The 12,978-nt window shown below is 49.3% G+C and overlaps 1 protein-coding gene across 1 annotated transcript in view; it reads left to right on the top strand.

Moving 5' to 3' along the window:
- CAND1 (cullin associated and neddylation dissociated 1) overlaps nucleotides 1-12,978 on the top strand; it is a 60,184-nt gene that overhangs the window by 32,515 nt on the left and 14,691 nt on the right. The window contains exons 7-9 of the mRNA XM_054988181.1: nucleotides 10,998-11,143; nucleotides 11,310-11,602; nucleotides 12,056-12,197. Of these exons, the coding sequence (XP_054844156.1) occupies nucleotides 10,998-11,143; nucleotides 11,310-11,602; nucleotides 12,056-12,197 (581 nt within the window). The remainder of the gene's footprint in view (nucleotides 1-10,997; nucleotides 11,144-11,309; nucleotides 11,603-12,055; nucleotides 12,198-12,978) is intronic.

Here is a 12,978-nt window from a genome sequence, read left to right as displayed (position 1 = left end):
CAGCAGAAGCTGAGGCAGGGATAGCCAAGACCATAGAGGGACTCCTTGAGTGGGACGTCATACTCCCGATGCAGTCCATCTGCAACGCCCCATTGTGGCCAGTTCTGAAAGCAGATGGAGTGACCTGGAGAATGACGGTCGACTTCCGTGCCCTGAATGCCACCACCCCTCCAGTTGCCCCGGTTGTGGCCAAGTATAATGAGATCCTAACGGCCATTGCCGCTGGGTCCCGGTTCTACTTGGTCATAGACCTGGCCAATGCTTTCCACTCCATCCGGTTGCATGAGTCTTGCTGGTACAAGTTCGCGTTCACTTTCCGCGGCCAGCAATACGCATTCAAACGGACACCCCAGGGATTCCACTCCAGCCCCAGTATTTGTCATGCCCATGTAGTTCAGATGTGGGAACGCCTCCAACCCTCCTCGAGGCCCCACGTACTGAGCTACGTGGATGACATTTTAGTCCACGCCCCCACGGAAGAATTAGCCCGCCAAATCACCAGGGAAGTCCTGGAACTCCTCCGCGAGACTGGGTTCAAGGCAAGCAGGGAAAAGGCCCAATTGGTTCAGACCAGCGTCAAGTACCTGGGTCTGACCCTGGGACCCGAGGGTCGCACCCCGGACGCCCAGCGAATGGAGGTCATTTCCAAGCTGCCTGCACCCACCGATGTCCCCTCCCTCAGAGCCCTTCTAGGAACTTTTAACTTTTCCCGAGACTTCATCGAGTCCTTTGCAGACAAAGCTCGCCCCCTTTATGCTCTCCTCAAGAAGAACACCCCCTGGGAGTGGGGACCGGAGCAACAGACAGCCTTAGCTGAGCTAAAGCGCAGTCTGGCCGCAGCCCCGGCCCTAGCCCATCCAGATGTTACCCAGCCCTTCTTTATCCAGCTAGCAATATCAGACAAGAGCATAGGAGCCACGCTCACCCAGCAGCAAGCAGGGACCGCTAGAGTAGTAGCCTATGCCTCTCGCAACCTAACCGCAGTAGAAACTAAGTTTAGCCTATGCGAGAAGACATGCCTTGCTCTGGTTTGGAGTCTGACCCATTGGGAATTTATCATAGGAGGTTCACGTACAATAGTGCAAACCACTCACACGCCCCTCAAATATATCCTGTCGGGAAAGATACAAGACGGACAAGTTTCAAACGCTCGCATAGCCCAGTGGACCCTGGCCCTGGTCAACCGCAGAGTAGAATTCAAAAAGGAAACCACTGAACCTCCAGCCCCCTATGGCCTATTGGTAACCGGGACCGAGCACGAGTGCCCCCTGGACCCGCCACCACAGGTTGTCTGGCCAGTCACTTGGGGAGTCCCGCTAGAGGAAGCCCGACAGAACGGCTTCACATGCTGGTTCTGTGACGGCTCCTCCTTTCACGTTGGAGGCTCCCCTCGGACAGGCTACGGCGCCGTGCGAGTGAGCGACGCCCATACCCTCAAAGGTCCAGCCCGCCCCCATTCCAGCCAAGCGGCTGAGGTGCAAGCGCTTCTGGCGGTGCTTGAGTTTGAGCCCCCAGAAAGCCCACTTGCCATTTATACAGACTCGGATTGGACGGCCAAAGCCGCCACGGTCTGGCTCCCGGTGTGGCAAAATCAGGGGTGGAGGGCCAGCGATGGGAAACCCGTAGCCCACCTACAGCTATGGCAGCAAGTAGCAGCACTCCTCCAGTCTCGCTCCGGCCCAACGCAGGTGACCCATGTCAAGGGACACCAGAAGACGAACTCAGAGACCGCTTATTGGAATGACCAGGCAGACCTTGCAGCCAAGGCAGCCGCCACTGAGAGTGCTCCCCCACCGGAACTAGCCACCGATTGTCCCCTCCGCCCTGTCACCACTCGGGCACAAGCCCGCAGCCAAGCTCAGGGAACCGCAGGAACACTAGACCTAGCACAACTGCAGCAATCTGACCCAGAAATAACTGACCTCCTAGCCGCAGGAAGGGATCAGACAGGGAGACTCATGATCAGAGAAGAGGAAGACATAGTTTGGGCAGTAGATGCAGCCGGCGAACGCCATTGGGTAGTGCCATTGGAAGTTAGGGCTGACTTAATTCAGTTTGTCCACGAGCAGGGACACCGAGGCAAGGATCTGACTCTGGAAAGGGTAAAAGAGGTTGGTTGGTGGCCTGGCATGCGCACCGAAGTAGCGCAATGGGTAGACAACTGTCTGTCCTGCGCTATGGTCAATGCAGACCCCACCGGACCTAGAGCTCCCCTCCAGCATCAGAGAATTGATGGACCCTGGGCTCGCATACAGATTGACTTTATCGGCCCCCTTCCCCCCACTGCTCGCGGCAATCGCTACTGCCTCACTGTCATAGACCCCTTTAGCAAATGGGTCGAAGCGTTTCCGTGCAAGCGCAACAATGCAGCCACTACCGCCAAACTACTGTTCAACAATGTCTTTTCAAGATGGGGCATTGTGCGAGTCATGGACTCCGATTTAGGCTCACACTTTATCGGAGAAGTTACACAGGAGCTTTGTAAAGCACTAGGCATCCAGCAACGGTTCCACATAGCCGGCCACCCTCAAGCTTCAGGCGCCATAGAAAGAACCAACCGGACCCTCAAGGAGGCTCTCCGCAAGATGGTTCGCTCCTCCGGGAGAGACTGGGATGAAAAACTCCCCATAATCCTAATGGCCATTAGAGGCACTACCGCAGTTCACGGGCTCACACCCCATATGGTAATGACAGGACGAAGAATGCAGCTCCCGGAAGCCTTCTGGCTAGATACGCAGCTCCCTTCCGATATGCAGCCCGTAGTGATTAATGATGCTTGGGTCCAAGATCTGCTCTCGTCTATACACGCCGTCCACATGCAAGTGGCCCAGAAGTTGGGCACAGCTCAGAAGGATATGGACCGCAAATTAGGATGGGTCAGGAACCCCAGGCAGTGGGAGGAAGGACAGCTCGTTCTGTACAGGAAGTTCTCACAAAAGGCGCATTCACTAGCAGCCAAGTGGCAAGGCCCAGTCCCTATCACAAAAAGAGTCTCCCCAGCTGTCTATCAGGTAGCCATCCAGAGAAAGACAGGAGGAACGTGGCTAAAATACTTTCATGCCTCTCAATTAAAAGAATGGAAAGGGAAGCCGCTGCAAACCGCCCCTCCTGTGTATGACCCTGGGGGAACCACCACCAGCCCAGCCCCCCTCTGCCCAGTGATTCGCCAGATATCACTCCACCCTGGGCCAGAGATACCGTGTGTCCCCTTAGACCAGACTTTTGTAGCTTTAGAATAAAAGAAACAGTAGAATATGTAGATATCGGTGTAAATGTTAAAAGTTTTTCCAGTTCTATTCTTTGACCTCATTAGGCGGGCCCCACAGTTGGGACCCTTGGGGAAGACACGGCAATCAAAGCCAAATAGGACCACCACCGAAAGTGATTCTTAATTGGATTGTAAGCCGCATGTTCGGAAAAAATTGCACAGGCAAAAGAGATTTGCTGTGTGAAAGTGGTTGGAGAGGCTTTAGCCCAAGAGTGAATGCATTTCCAATATTGGAGACACACCAATAAAGGTGATCTCTGTATTTGAAAACATTTCACCCGCCGTGCTGGTGAAGATCCCGCATCTACGTAGATTCGGGGTCTCACCTGCCAGACCCACGCTTTCGCATGATGGTCGGCTTTGGCTTTGAGGGCCGTGCCTCCCCTGGAAAAGGTCCCCCAGATAGCCCAACACCTCTCTTTTACTAATGTTCATATTCGTCATGGTGAGTTGCTATACGGCGCCACCACTTAGTACGCTTTAGTGCAAAGGTAAAAGACCCGCCAGTATTATGTAAATATGTTACCTCTGGAATATGTTATTGAGGTGCGTTTGCTACGCACAAGGGGCAACGTGCCTCATTTACATAGCCAGAATCCCCCGCGCCAAGATGACCCCCGAATAACCCAGACCCAGTGGCGCCGGCAGATCTCGGCCGCCTCCGCCGCTTTTCGATAAACGCCGCCGAGCGCCTTCGGCTCCACTTCGGCCCTTTCCGTCAGCAGCCGCCCGCCCCACGTAATCTTTTCCCTTGCCTGTACCGCACAAGGGAAAAGAAGGGGGGGAGACATATTGAAGTTATAATGAAGCCCTGCCAGGCCTTCCAAGTGAGGGCAACCTGAAAATAACCCATGCCCGTGTGCTTTTGCTTTGTGTGTTTCTTTCTTTTAACATGAAATTGGGACCTCCCGAGGGAGTCCCTCCAAAAATTGATCCTAGGAAAAAATATGGTCCGCTGAAATACACACAAGAGGTCCTGCAAAAAAAGCAGAGGGAAAAAGGCAAAGCAAAAGCAAACCATCATAAAACATACCTTCAACCCTAACCACCCCTACTTAAAAATTATTTTAGAAAAATGGAACAAAGGTCTCCTTTAGCAGCAACCTTTAGAGTTGCTGGAAACCGCTCTTTAGTTTTTTCCTTTCAAAACGGCAAGGCCAGGCCGAGCCGGACCGATAGCTCTCAGCCCGCAAAGTAAAAGCAGCCCGCCGCCGAGCAAGGGGCACCTGAGGGCCACATAGCCTAGGCACCCAGAGACCCCTGGGGCGAGTTTGCATAATCCCGCCTAACGCACAGCCGACCCTTGCCCGACGCAAAGGCGTTCACCCTCTGAAATATACATGCCTCAGAAAGGAACCTTCGCACAGGAGCTCCCCAGAGCAACAAGCTGGAAGGCTCGCTTAGTGCTCTGGGACTTCTCGTTCGAGCCCCAATCAGTAAGAGTGCTGGCAGAGAAACCCCCTCTCTTTTTCCCTACTTCACTTTATTTTATTTTGCTGCAACCAACTCAGGGAACCTGTACTTATATCCGCAGGTCTCCCCAGGATATTTTCACTACAGAAAGGAAAAGAAGGCCAGGAGATGAGGCACCTGGCTACTCTGTGTTTGCTCGTGCTGGCAGGCACCCTAATAGAGGGACGCCCGTCCAAATTAATGCCCTACCCCCACTGGAGATGTATCAATACCCTGGCAGGGAACGAAATGATGGTCTGCAAGGTTGTGCAGCAGAGCAATATGACCACCCCCACGGACCGCACTAACTTCCGCAGTTGCGAAGAGCAGTGGATCCGACCCCCAGAGCTTGTTATTTTATGTGTGGGAGTAAAGACTCTGTCCCAAGAATTAGTGTGTTACTCGCCTACTGACACAGTGTCACCACTGGCTCCAATTCCATGTATGTTTCTTCCCCGTATAAGGCCAGCCCCCACCGCAGTCCCGGTGGTAGACAAATATACCACCCCTGCCAACTTCGAAACCTCGCCATTTGTCACTGAGGCTTTCGGACCATACTGTGAAGTTATTTTAGTGTCGGCCGCAGTATGGAAGGCAGGAGACCCCTTTAGAATGACCATCCTACTAGGCACTACTACCACTGAGTCGGCAGCAGTCACTATCACGCCCCCTTCAGGTGCAGTTCTCTCCTTTGCTATAGAGCGCTGGGAGAACCTGACCTGGATTGTAAAAGAGGAAGACCTAGCCAAACACGGCCCACCCGATTGGATACTGGTTCAACAGACGCCCGAATGCCAAACCAAGCCCCTAGTAGAGAAATTTCACCGGCTTGGGCTGCTCTTTGTAAATTTGACTCATGAACCAGGCAATTATTCCCTGCTGATCCGGACCCAGGAGACCCACACCATCCAAATTGACCCTTTGATTGCTAGCAATGAACAAGTAAGCCAAGGCGGCACGCATATAGTGGGCTCCCATGTTTTGAAAACTGACATTCGAGAGAGAGTTCTAGTCCGCCCGCAAATGTCTTTAAAAGAGATCCGCATAGACTTAGCTGAGCTAAATATAACCCAGAGGCTGCCGCAGTGCGCTCCCTATCTGGAGGCCGGTAGCAAGGGTTGGAATGCATGGCTACAACTGTGGATCGATCCCTCTCCTTCTCTCTCGCGTGCCAGACGAAGCATTGCCGACTGGACTGCTCCTGCAGCCGGAGGCTTAGCAATCATGGATTCGGTCGACATTGAGACTCTCGCTAATAAGTTTGCCCATGTCACGACTAGCATCTCTGACTTAGGTAAACCGGTGGTGCAGTCCCTAAATTCCATTTCGAATGGGCAACACGAGATCAGCTCCATTTTAGTTAACTGGGAGAGTCAAATTGAAAGAGATTTTTCTCTGCTGCTCAAAGGGACACAGTCTTTTGAACGCAACGTGTCAATAGCCATGGCATGTATGCAAGCCCAACAATTAAACCAGGCTGTGGCCATGGGGCTAATTCGGCAAGCCACGGATGGGCACTTGCCCCTGGAAATTAAAAGATTGATTATGCCCAAATTGTCACCCATAGAACTGGAGCTTGAATCCTGGTGGTCTCTCGTAAATTCCTCATTCTCACCGGCCACCCAGGAGCTTAAATTATTTTTGTTAACGGCCAGTGCGCACGAGTCATTCCACGTGTATCCAGTCGTGCCTCTGGGACTCCAAGTCAGCGACACCGAGGTCCTCTACGCTCGCCACCCCGACCATTGGGCCCGCTTCACCCCGACCGGATGGCAGCTCGTCAGCCTCCAAGGGTGCCAGCATCGAGACCAGACCGGCTTCATTTGCCAGGACCAAGCCTTTGCACCTCATCACCCCTGTGTAGCCCCGCAAGTCGACGCCCTCAACGAATGCCCTTTCGAGGTCGTCCAGGAGAACAGCTCCGCTGTGGTCTACCTTGGGAAAGGATGTGCCTGCGTGCGAACGGCCTGCGACTTTGTGATCCTGAACTCGTTCCAGCTTAAGCCCGTGATCCCGGGAGTCAACCGCTGCTTCTGCAACCTGTCTTCGGTGGCAGCCTGCGACTTCACCTACACGGTACCGGTCTGGACCCAAGAAGAGATCCTGGTGGCACCCTCCATCTATCGTTATGTGAAGCCTGTCGCCCTTGGCATCGGTCTGGAATTAATCCACGAGCTCCTGGCCCACCCGCAGCTCCACCGCACCCTCCAGAGCATCCAGAGAGATGGGGACACCACTGCTTTGGTTGTGTCCCACAACGGGAAGGAGATTTTGGATCTTGTCCAGCGGATTAAGACCACCGGCGAGCACTCGTGGTGGGAGACCCTCTTTGGTTGGAGCCCCACTGCCACTGGAATTTACAATTTGGCTCTGCACCCGATCGTTGTGATTTTGGCCTTTCAAGTTTTATTATGTGCCTCATTACTTTATTTGGGCTGTTGGAGCCGCCGACAGCTCCAGCAACTCCAGCTGTCTTATCGCATGGATCGATACAATCCAGACCCACTCTTGCCCTAATGGTTATTCTTGGCACCCTCCTTTAACCCTTGTTTGTTTTATTGCTTGTGCCGGTATGGACTATGATTATGTTTATTATTATGTGTATGAATCCTGCACCGGCCCCATGGACGCTCCGCTGCCAGACACCGCTCCGAGGCCCTCTTGTGGACTAGGGGGGGACATGTTTCTCTGCCTCCCAGCCCACGGCCCGTCTCCAAACGACCGCCAGCAGCGCCACCTCCATGAGGACTAGAACTGTGTGCCTGGAGCCCTTCTCGCCGCCTGCCGACCCTGCTCTGTGGATTGACACAGACAGCAAGGGGGGGTGGAAGTGTGTTTTGGAACACATGGACTAAGTTTGCTTGTTCTTGTATATATGCAACCCAGTCCAGCAGCTGTACTGCAGACTGAGCCGTCTGTGATCTTTGTAGCTCTATTGTTTTATGAATTTCTTTGCATTGCTTTCATGAATTTTACTCCCATGAATTTAGCCCCGAACTAGTCCCCCCCTCTATCTATCGCAAGTGCGCCCATGAACTTCATCCCTATGAATTTGATTTTAACCTTTTGAATTGCCTTTTTAACCTGACTCCCTCCGCCGAGGTAATTCTAGCCTATTTATCGTTTTATGAATTTGGTTTTAAATGAGACCCCTCCTGAACGGTCTCTTTTACTGGGTATTTAAACATCGGTTTTAGCCTGTCTGAATTTGGTTTTAATTTGACTGTATGATTTGGTTTTTAATTGCAGAGTGTATTTTTCTGCCCCCATGAGCCCTTCCGCCGCCTACCCCTCATGAATTGTTTCCACGCACTTGTTTTTATCCTTGCTGCTCTCAACTTCATGAACTGTTGCTTTTAATCACATATATGTATTTATGATTTTAACCATTTATGAAATAGCCTACCCTCAATGAATTATGCCATGCTTGCACCTCTCACTTTACCCTGTATGAATTATCCCTGCTTTTAATCCTATGTATCTATTTATGATTTTAACTATCCATGAATTGATCCATGTATATTAATTGCTCCTGGTTTTTAGTGCTTTTAACCCATCATGAATTCCATATGAATTACCTTCAATCATGAATTAATCAATGTACACAATTATGAATTATTGCTATTTCTATGCATGAATTGATCATTGCTGCCTACTATGAATTACTATTGCTATGAATTATTGCTATTTATTCTGACGATTGCACTTAGCACACCCCCTGGTGTGAACCCAGAGACCTGCAGCCCATTGGCTGATCTAAATTGCACTTATTCGGTTAGGTGGTTCTCCAAACTAAATTTTTGAGTGACGCCTCCCCCTCCTTCCCTTCCCACTCCTTCTTCGCTCGAAGCTCGACCACCGGACATTGCCAACCACCTCGCCTTTGAAGTCAAGTTCGGAGACCCGCGCGCCTGACGTCCCGGGGTCTCCGAGGGGGGGAATTGTTGCCAAGTAGGCCCCCTCCCCTGCTTTGAAGCCTGCTATGAACTGTGTTAAAGTTTCCTGCATTACTGTTTCACTGCTGCACAAAGACTGCTTTGCACGTGTGTGTTCTGATACACGTGTCAGTTTCCTGCCTGCGTGTCAATTACCTTGCTGCCGCTATAGACTGTGTAGTTTACTGACTCCATGTTTGGTTAACTGCACAAAGGACTCTCTTCCTGGGCAAGCCCTGCCCTGGCCTGTATCTGGAATTCCCAGTGTGTGTTTGGACTGTGTTCCCCGTGCCTGCTTTGCCATCTGCCACGGACCGTGCCTGTTCCCTGCTTTGGACTGTGTTTTAAAGTGTTGTTCCCGCTGCCTCCATGGAAGCCTGCCTCATATGGGCCCAAGCCGCTGCTAGCAGCCGGGCGCCTGCCGGGGAAACCTCCAGCGAGCCTGGCTAGGCGCTCCCTGGTCAGTTCCCGCCTGGAGCCTCCCGCGGGTAGGTCGCCGAGCTTGCCCTCGCTACCGGGCAGCCTGCTATCCAGCCCCAGCTATGCCCAGCCGGCATCCATGTTCCCAGGCAGCCAGAAGACCCTGGGAAGAAGACTGCTTTGAGAAGCCATTTCGGCGAAGCGGGCACACCACGTCCGCAGCGAGAGCCCCTCGCCCCGCTCTGCATATCTTAGGAGCCGCCCCGGAGAAGGAACTAAGTGCCGACCATCCCAAGCACTTAGAGAATGCATCTCAAAGAAACCTCCGCATTCCAAAGCTGATGACATCAGGACAAGCCCTGTCCGCTGGAACATCCTTTCAGCCCACTTGGATTTCCCCCTCCCTCTTTTGTCCCCTCTTCCTGAGGTGTCACTTATCACAATCTGATTACCAAAGTGGCCCATCCAAGCCATTCAGTAGCCCATTAGACCCTTTGTTTTAATCTGTGAGAACCACCAAGTACAGCACCAGCCCCAGGGTACGTTTTGGGGTATTTAAGCTGGTCTCTCAGACCACTCGGTGCTCAGGCCATTCCCTATCCAGACCTCCTTGCTGTCCGTCTGTGGTCCCAGTGCTGGCATTGGGCCACCCTCGCTGCTGCGTCTCTGCTTCGCTCCAGGATAAGTGAGTATTCCCCCTACCATCGTTGGGAACCAGCTAATGCGAACGTCTCTGTATTTCCTACGCTATATTTCTTAGACCTTGTATGTTCTTTGTATGATTGTGCAAGCTAGGCTTACGCTACACTTAATACACGTGTTTGGACCTTACTCCTTGTCTGCCTCTTTTTCACTAGAGTGTCTGGGATCGGGACCTCCGTAAACATAGGTTATGATCCTCGCTTAATATTAATAGTTACAGACTGCTGCAGCTAATTCCCCATTATAATAAAAGAGCAGTTCTGGTAACAGCACAGAGATCCATCAATCTCTCACCCAACCGTCACTGAATTTGTGAGCACATCTGCATAAGGATTTTGTTTCTGCTAAATATAAGCTCCTTACATAATTCACAGTAATGGATGGGGTTCTTCCAGAATCAGTTCAATGTTCTGTCCAGCCACCCTGCCTGCCCTACGCCAGCGCCTTATCTGAGTATGTTCTGGGTTTCAAGTGCAAGCTGCTGCTGCTGCTGCTTAACTGGCATGCACTTTTCCCAGCAGGAAATAATCTATTCTTTAAAAGGTAAAGGCAGTCCCCTGTGCCAGCACCGAGTCATTACTGACCCATGGGGGGACGTCACATCACGACATTTTCTTGGCAGACTTAATCTATACTTAACGCCTCTGAAAAGTAGGAACCGTGCATACTGGATTTGTCCTGAGTGACTTGACTTTGGTTGGAAAGTGGTGGTGTCCAGTCCAGAAGATGCGCATGACAAACTTGCTTATTGCTTTCAGTCTGACAATCATCCTTCCTATAAGAAAGGAGGCTCTTGCTGTCTGGTTTTCCAGTGGGACAGGTGCTTGTCAGATTTTCATCCCAAGGTAGATTCTTCCCAAGTAAAGCCTTTTAGAGAAGAACAGTTATTCTGTGACTAAAATGACTCTGGACTTCAAGTAAATTCCTAGCAAGCATTTCAGCTTCCTCAAGTGAGTGAAATAAGTGGTAATAGATAGGTGTTGGCAGGCTATTGCTTGTAATTTAGTAGCTTGAACACTGCAAGAGCTATTTTCTTATTTAATTCATTTTCAGAGCAAGTAAATGGCTTTCGACTTTGCAGTAGTAAAGTGTACCTGCTGTGATGATGACTAGCTCTGTCTATTTATAGTTTTTTCATGAATTAATTATATGTATTCAATGTGTATATTCAATGTTTTATATTTGACAGTTACCTAATTATTGTAATGCTTATTATACAGATGTCCCAAAGAAGTTTACCCTCATGTAACTACCATTATAAACATTTGTCTTAAGTACCTTACATATGATCCCAATTACAATTATGATGATGAAGATGAAGATGAGAACGCTATGGATGCTGATGGTGGAGATGATGATGATCAAGGTAACTCATGTTTGGACTGAATTATTGAAGTAAACTTAAGGCAAAAAATTAAAATGTCCAAATAATAGTATCAAGAGAGCCTATTAAATTCCAAGGAACAATCAGTAGACTGCACAGTTTAAATGTGAATATGTATAACATCGTATCCTTCTAATTTTTTCCCAAGGGAGCGATGATGAATACAGTGATGATGATGACATGAGTTGGAAAGTAAGACGAGCAGCAGCTAAGTGCTTGGATGCCGTAGTCAGTACACGGCATGAAATGCTACCAGAGTTCTACAAGACAGTGTCTCCTGCTTTAATTGCTAGATTCAAAGAGCGAGAGGAGAATGTAAAAGCAGATGTTTTCCATGCATATCTTTCTCTTTTAAAACAAACTCGGCCTGTGCAGAGTTGGTTATGTGACCCCGATGCAATGGAACAAGGAGAGACACCTTTGACAATGCTTCAGAGTCAGGTTAGTGAATTAAATGTCAATATTTTGGAAGGCCGCATTGTTCACTCTTCCTTGACTACATATGGAAAATGATGCAACTATTAATCCTATAGCACTTTATGAAAGTAATGAAGAAATTGTATTGTTTCTGACTCTGTTGAAGTATCTGTAAGCAGACACTGAAATGGAGAAGCTTCACAAGTTTTGCTGTCCTGCTTAGGGTTGTGCTGAGAACTGCTGTTGGTTTGTAGAAGCGTAAAATGTCTTTGGAAATGTTTACTGTTTCTGGCAGCTACTGGACTGTTCCCAAGAAATATGTTATCTCTAGCAAAATGTAGAATACAAAAGTAGTTGGCTAATTGTTTCTAAATATCTGAGGTTACTATACTTATATAACGGCAGTCCATAATCTGTACGCTTGTGCAAAGACTATTCTAGCTGCCCAGTAATGTAACAAGTATATAATGATTACAGGTTCCCAACATTGTTAAAGCCTTGCATAAACAGATGAAGGAAAAAAGTGTGAAAACACGTCAGTGTTGTTTTAACATGTTGACAGAGTTGGTCAATGTGTTACCTGGGGCCCTCACACAACACATTCCTGTACTTGTCCCAGGTAAGGAAAATTTTGGAATTATTTTATAGAAGTTTGCAGACTTTTAATCTTAATACCTGCCTCTACTTTGACATATTTATATGTACATTTTTACATTTGTAGATCTCATGTTAGGAATGTGCATTAAGAATCAATATTTTTCAGCTTTGTGGATTGAGAAGGCTGTAAATATGGGTATTCCTGATATTCTGGTCCTCCCATACCAATTTGGTATTCGTATTGGTTTTATTCCCCCCAGATTCTGAAACTATGTCCATTCTCTGTGGGGGGATCTCTGAGTGGCTGGAGCCAGCTGTTTTTGAAGCAGATGATACTAAAATTGCAGTGGCTGCCTGTCCACTAACAACTTCTGGAGTTTAACTAGATTGGGTCAAGGTGTCCAGTACTACAGGCCTCTAAACAAGGATCCCCTAGCTGGTCTCCATTGTTTTCTATTGGGGGGAAGATGCCATGCTTTCTGCAGGGCAAAGAAGCCTTAGCCCCAACACACAAGAGCAACCACTGACCAAAGGCCTCCCAAGGCAAAAAGGACCAATAAATCCCAACAGAATCAACCTTGCAACAGAAGTCAGATGCATATTCCCAAGCAGTTGAGTTCTCCTTAATATGCAATGCCATTCCCCTGTGAAAGTCACTTCCCTCCCCTTCCCTTTTTTTCCTGAGAGAAACCTCTAAATAGCAAAGAAAACAAATTGCTATAACCTTTAAAATGCCAACTCCAGTTATTCCCAAACATTTTCAAGAATAATCAGGATTAGAATACCAGTATATTCGAGAATTG

The sequence above is a fragment of the Eublepharis macularius genome, chromosome 9, assembly GCF_028583425.1.
Source record: "Eublepharis macularius isolate TG4126 chromosome 9, MPM_Emac_v1.0, whole genome shotgun sequence".
NCBI lineage: Eukaryota > Metazoa > Chordata > Lepidosauria > Squamata > Eublepharidae > Eublepharis > Eublepharis macularius.
This window is presented reverse-complemented; position numbering and strand designations above follow the sequence as displayed.